The 7,491-nt window shown below is 39.4% G+C and overlaps 1 protein-coding gene across 1 annotated transcript; it reads left to right on the top strand.

The window, feature by feature from the left end:
• Nucleotides 1-2,578: 2,578 nt before the first annotated feature.
• On the top strand, nt 2,579-7,491 carry LOC108677922 (homeobox protein 5; the record flags this gene model as incomplete). The annotated part of the gene is given in 8 exon segments (XM_018166235.1): nt 2,579-2,719; nt 3,477-3,632; nt 3,915-4,019; nt 4,546-4,600; nt 4,955-5,163; nt 5,631-5,945; nt 6,463-6,616; nt 7,038-7,491. Coding segments are annotated over 8 exon segments (1,586 nt in total), but the record flags the coding sequence as incomplete, so codon positions are not given.

Genomic DNA, 7,491 nt, shown 5'->3' on the forward strand with positions numbered 1-7,491 from the left:
ACTCTCAAAACACCGCACTACGCGCCAGCAACAATGAAGCGTCAAAAAATGTTGCCATATTTATTTAAAAGCCTTTAGAATGCAAACCTACCAGTACCAAATCCCTATATTCTGACACTGTGTGTGACTATATTCGGCACGTGGTGAGACGTATTCCGACCGCGCTTCAAATTGTACTAATACGTAATTCCAACTTCCACGTGTTCAAATTCCGATTGCAGTGTGAGCTGTATTGGAATACGGCACGGCTTTGAATTAGAACACTATTGAATATTGAGCACTACTTAATTAGGCTTTTAATTAACAGTTATTAAGCTTTTAATTAAGAAAATATTAATTTTTGCACACGGCTTGGAACGAGCTGTGTGTGTCCAATTCAAGTTGTGTTGGAATTAGTTTTTATGTGTCTAAATCCATTTCTCAACTTAATCATCTATTATTATTTACCACTTGATATCAGCAAATACAAGTATACTCAAAGGATTCCTAATATATTCACAGACGGACGTATTTAAAAGTCTCAAACCATAATATTCGTTCTACACAAACAGTTTATCACTATTTGATAGAGCAAGGTCAACTGTCAACTTTGACACATTTTTCAATGATCTCACCACGTGGCATGCAGTCTCTCTTTGGATCTCAACATTTTCCCACTAGATGGCCCAGACCTAGTGTTTTGGCAATAGTAAGAGGCACAAAAGTATGACGCCACTATTTCAACCATTAACGAACGCATGGAACTAAAACAAAGCTTAATATAAAGGAAAAACTAGAGAGGTGTCGGAATTACCCACGATGTTGAAATACACCGCGTTTACCCTAGCTAAACGATATGCAAATGAGTACCTAGGCAAAATGATAGGCAAATGATTGGCTAATGAAAGGCTAATGAAAGGCAAATGATGGGTAAATTAAAGGTAAATGATACTTAAATGAGTAGATAGGGCATTAGGGTAAGCATGGCATATTCTGATATTCTGACATCTTGGGTAATTCTGACACTTCTCAACTTTTTTCCTTTATATTAAGCTTTTTCTTAGTTCCACACATTCGTTGATGGTTGAAATAGTGATGTCATACTGTTGCCAAAACACTAAGTCTGGGCCGTCTGGTGCGAAAATGTTGAGATCCAAAGAGAGACAATGCGCGTCACCCAGCGAGAACTTCAAAAAATGTGTCAAAGTTGATAGTTGACCTTGCTCTACCAAATAGTGATAAACTGTTTGTGTAGAAAGAATATTACAATTTGAGACTTTTAAATAAGTCTGTGAATATGTTAGGAATCCTTTAAGTATACTACTTGTATTTGCTGATTTCAAGTGGTAAATAAATTAATAGATGATTAAGTTAAGAGACGGTTTTAGACACATAAAAACTAATTCTGACACAGCTTGGAATTAGACACACACAGCTCGTTCCAAGCTGTGTGCAAAAATTAAAATTTTCTTAATTAAAAGCTTAATAGCTCTTGATTAAAAGCCTAAATAAGTAGTGTTCAATATTCAATAGTGTTCTAATTCCAAGCTGTGTCGTATTCCAATACAGCGCACACAGCAATCGGAATTTGAACACAAGAGTGTCGGAATTACAAATTTGTAGAGTTTGAAGCGTGGCCGGAATTAGTCTCACAAAATGCCGAATTTAGTCACACACAGTGTCGGAATATATGGATTTGGTAGGTTTGCATTCTAAAAACTTTTCAATAAATATGGCAACATTTTGTGACGTTTCATTGGTGCTGGCGCGTAGTGCGGTGTTTTGAGAGTGATGTAAAGCAAACAGAACTTGAGTTGCGCGTATGGTGATTTTTTTATAGCCATTCATTTTTTGCTACGTCCTTAAAGTGTCGGAATATACCGCGTTTACCCTAAGTATTAGGTACCACATAGGCAAGTAGTGAAGTAGTAGTACTAGGTAGTAGTAACCTAGGCTGAGTCTCCAGGCTGACAGAGGTCCAATTCATAGACTTTATGAATGAAATTTGAAATTGAAGTTTAATGGCCATAGAAAAAAGATGAAATTGACCACAAGCACGGGAGGTTTTTCCTGATACACAGGTGGCTTCTGCCTGATGTTGTGCAATAATATATAATACATTAGCATAAATTAGCACCAATGTGGAAAATTTGACAGAATCAAACCAAAACTGCCGGCAAATCTAGCCAATTTTGCTTCACCTATAGCCTTTTCCCAATTTATTCATCAAAAAATAAGAAAAACCAGCCTATTTTCACCAACAATTTTCAAAAATCACCTGTGAAACAATCATTTTATCCCTGCAATTTTAAGGAATTTTTGCCTAATATTCCAAGTATACAGCACAAGATTATTGCAGGGATATTTTTCATACTGCAACAAATGAAAGGGGAACTAAAATTAAATACCTACATCTGAATGGGATGTTTTTTGATATTGTACCCATTTTTATCATAACATATTGAATTTGAATATTGAATGAAATTACAAATTAGCTTAAGTTTTTATTCACAAAAAATTAAGATTTTAAGAAAGTATTAGTATGCATCAGTTCTCATAATATAATTTATGTGTCATCTAATGCAAGTTATTTTTCCAGACCATGGCCCAGTCGCCTCAGGCCATGCAGATGACCATGACAGCGCAGTCTGTCGGCCAAGCCCCTCAGACCTCCACACAGCAGCAGCAGCAGCCCTCTCACTCCTCTCACCAGCATCAAATAACAGTACAACTGCCCCAGGTAATGCAGCAGCAGCAGCATCAAGTATGGCACTTATATATTAGATCAACATAAAATAAATATAACTATGATTCAAAACACAACACATGGAAAAACCTTCAATAAAACATGTTCATATATTGCAATAACAACACCACAAGATAAATTGAAAGCTTATCACAAAAGAAACTTTTGAAATGTACATGTATGGAATTGAAGTTTTTAAAATTTTAGAGGATTAACTAAAGTAAATAGAAGGTAAGTAATTGTCAACTTCAGCTTCAAATTATTCTCCCATTCTTAAGATAACTCTTGCAATTTTGCAAACTTTATTCAAAATAATTTCTTATTTATTTCTTATTTAATCCCATAGTGGTGGCTATAAAGCATCTTTATTCGATCTCCCAAATTCTTTTTATAAAATTCAGCCTTATTTTTGATATTACTATTCATATTAACCGTTATATTCAATATCTCATGTATATTATAGTCATATTGACTGTTATAAGAAATATCTGTTATACATTATTCCAAGCAAACAGCACTCATGTTGACCGTTATTATCAATAACTGTTATATCATTTGCAGCCAACAGCACTCTTATTGACTGTTGCAATCAATATCTGTTATATATTACTGTTCATATCAACCATTATAATCAATATGTTATGTATTATATGCAGCAAACAGCACTCATGTTGACCGTTATAATCAATATCTGTTATATATTACTGTTCATATTAACCATTATAATCATTATCTGCTATTTCATGCGCAGCCAACAGCGCAGCAGCATGCTGCTCAGTCGAGTGCTGCCCCCACATCAGCGGACGCGTGCCTGAGCATCGTGCAGTCCCTCCTGCTGCACCGCAAGGGCGGCGAGCCTGACGACTTTGCCAAGCGCGCCATCGAGAGCCTCGTCAAGAAGCTCAAGGTAGCTGCACTGTATCATTTGTATCATCAAATGGTATCCTTATGCATCAAGTATCTTGGCATTTGTAGCATCAAGCATCATCAGGTATCTTAACATTTGTGTCACGTATCCTAGCATTTAAATCATCAAGTATCTTAGTATTTATAATGTTTCTCATTCCACATGATCAATAATAATCCATCCAATGTAATCTAGCATTCTATTATTATTGAATAATTTAATAAATGAATCACCACTAACTCTGTATTTATGCAATTAATCACCACTGACTGTTGTCACCAGGAGAAGCGCGACGAGCTTGACTCTCTGATCACCGCAATCACCACCGCAGGATCTCACCCGAGCAAGTGCGTGACAATCCAGCGCACCCTTGACGGAAGATTGCAGGTACGTGGTGATTGTTAGCATCAGTGTGGTGATTGTTGGCCTCATGCATCAGTGTGGTGATTGCATATAATTTGTACCTATCAAAATAATTTGTGCTATTTCAAACATTTTGTTTTATAAGCTCATGATATAACAATTCTATGATGTAATGTAATGAATATAATATTGTATTATTAGTATATAATGAAATGCCGTTCAGGAAATTGTGTGCTAGCATTGCTGAAAAGATTATTTGATTGAAATTTGTCAATGAATAATGATATTCCTGACAATTTTTTCTATGGAATTCGCTCCATGAAAAGATTCCCCAAACTCGGACATTATTCTACAAAAATTCACAGAAATTTTTCTAAACTTAGTTGTATATAAATAAATATAGCATTAAGGTGCAGATTTTTAATATTAGCGTAGCAAGTTAGTAATGATGCGTAAATATATGAATTTTTAATATAACTGTAATAAGTAATTATCAGAAATATAATGTAACAGTATATAAATGTACATTACCTAGTGGCCCCTGGTATAGGTGAGTGTCTGTGTCAACCCATACCACTACGAGCGTGTCGTGGCCTCTGGTATAGGTGAGTGTCTGTGTCAACCCATACCACTACTAGAAGGTCGTGGCACCTGGTATATGTAGACACCATACATGGTTTTATTCTAGTATATAGTGCTCAAAGGTACTTGTGGGCGGAGACATGTCCCTTTCCAGCTGTGATTGCTTGAGAGTTCAGTCTCTCCAGATTGTGATTGGTTATGGGATCATGATGTCATGCTATCCTGACTGTGATTGGTTATGGGACTATGATGTCATCTCATCCAGACTGTGATTGGCCATGCAATGGCCATTCCATAGTTCATTTTAAACCCCTCTAGAATTCCACCATTGCACCATGTATTTATCCCACAAATTTTAACCCTGTTATTTCTCGCAGACCTAACCGGCCTGAGTCTCCAGACGGCTGGCACCAGCAACATCCCCCCCACCGTCACCTACCATCACCAGCACCCCCAGCAGCACCCCCAGCAACGTCCCCAGCAGCAGCAGCCTCAGCAGCAAGCAGCCAACAGCAGCGCTGTTACCTACCACCACCAACAGCAACAGAAGCAACAGCAAATTGTCAAACAGGAAGCTGGGACCCAGGTAGATATGGCATGTTATTGTCATATACTTTTTATTCATGTTTTTGGGTCATAGTAAAAGGTTAATCATTAGGTTAATAATCGTATTAAGGTAAAAGGTTAATCATTGGTTAGTTAATCATAGTAAAAGGTTAATCATAAGTTAATGTACATCTCTGTTGACGATCATTATTGTATAATTTGGATGCTCAGTCAAGTTTCTTGCATGAAAACGAGAACTAATATTTTTTGAGGTTGACTTCACATTTGTCAATTCGTCAAGATGCTGCTTATGTTATTAAGTTGATTATATTAAGTTTATCTCTACGTTTATTATATTATGAATATCATCACATTAATTATATTAAGTTTATCATTACTTTGATTATATTAAGTTTATCATTACTTTGATTATATTAAGTTTATCAGTACGTGCATTATAATAAGTACCTCGGTTGACACATTACCCACTAAAAAATTTATTTTCAGGACATGGAATGCGATGCCCCTCCTCCCTCCTGCTCCGCCCCCCTTCCGGAGAGCACCTCTCACCTCCCCCAGCCCCCCAGCTGTCGAGAGGGTACCACCTCTATACTACCGAGCACCACCCCTTCTGGGGGCGCCGCACCCCAAAGCCCCCAACAGCTTGCCATGCAACATAAAAACAAACAACAACAACAGTTACAACAACCACCATCTCCTCACCACGTCCTACAACAACACCTACAACAACAACAACAACAACAACAACTCCAGCAACAGCATTCCCCGCCCATGAACATGTTGATGGTTTCCATGGCTGAGGTGAGAACAAGTGCATTAACTTATCCTTAATGAGTTGTTTTGGTCGTAGCAATCCCAAGCCATGCTGTACGTAGCAGTCCCAGGCCACGCTGTACGTAGCAGTCCCAGGCCACGCTGACGTAGCAGTCCCAGGCCACGCTGTACGTAGCAGTCCCAGGCCACGCTGTACGTAGCAGTCCCAGGCCACGCTGTACGTAGCAGTCCCAGGCCACGCTGTACGTAGCAGTCCCAGGCCACGCTGTACGTAGCAGTCCCAGGCCACGCTTTACGTAGCAGTCCCAGGCCATGCTGGACATATCAGTCCCAGGCCAGACTATACTGCTAGGCAATTGCATGGCCCAATCAGTGTTTCTGCCACAGTCACCATCATTACTATCATTTCCATCATCACCCTAACTAGTCACTATCATCAAAAAACATTTTTGATGATTTTTTATCATCACTGTCATCACCATCATCACCCTAATCACCATCATCACTCATCACCATCATGACTGTCATGCTGCTGGTGTTGCAGGTGCTGAGCGGCAGCGGTGGTGACGTCAGTCTGCAGTCCTGCAGCTCCAACGCCTCCCCTGGTCTGCTGCAGTCTGCTGCCTACCCTGCCGCCCCCACTGGTCAGTCTGCACACCTGTACATGACCAGTCAGTCTGCACACCTGTACATGACCAGTCAGTCTGTACACCTGTATATGACCAGTTAGTCTGCACACCTGTATATGACCAGTTAGTCTGCTCACTTGTACATGACCAGTTAGTTTGCACACCTGTATATGACCAGTTAGTTTGCACACCTGTATATGACCAGTTAGTCTGCACACCTGTATATGACCAGTTAGTCTGCACACCTGTATATGACCAGTTAGTCTGCACACCTGTATATGACCTGTTAGTCTGCAGAGCAGGTGCAATAGACTATAATTTTGTTATGCTTTTATTACAGAGATTTCATTGCTTATATCACTCACTATATCAATTAATTATTGTAATTGAATTTTAAATTAACTCTTGTTGCTCAATTTATGCTTCATTTTCATTTTGACTGCAATTTTTCGCTTCAGGAAAATTGCTCATCTTATTTCTAATCCCCCAGGCATGGATATTCTGGACCCCAACCCCCAGCAGCAGGGCTCCATCCTCCCCCAGAACCCCGCTGGGTTCCTGGACACTTCCCTGCTCCCCCACCAACAGCTGCACAACCCCATGGGGCTACCTCAACCCCACAAGGATGTTCTGGGGCTGCAAGAACAAAACAGCGCGGGGATTTGTTCCCCCACAGCCATGGGGATGAACATTATGATGAACTCCCCCACCCACATGGGGTTCGGTGGGGGTGATAACACCTCCACCTTAACCACCAACAACTTGTGCTTAATAAACAACAATAATAACAATGCTAACAATGTACAAACTAATAACAATAATCACATAGATACTCCACATCTCCTCCTCCAACAACAACAACAACATGTGTTATTACCATCAAGTGAATTATCAAACCACGCAACCACCACAACCTTAACAACCAGTTTGCCTGGTCACGCTCT

The sequence above is a fragment of the Hyalella azteca genome, unplaced genomic scaffold (genome assembly GCF_000764305.2).
Source record: "Hyalella azteca isolate HAZT.00-mixed unplaced genomic scaffold, Hazt_2.0.2 contig4169, whole genome shotgun sequence".
NCBI lineage: Eukaryota > Metazoa > Arthropoda > Malacostraca > Amphipoda > Hyalellidae > Hyalella > Hyalella azteca.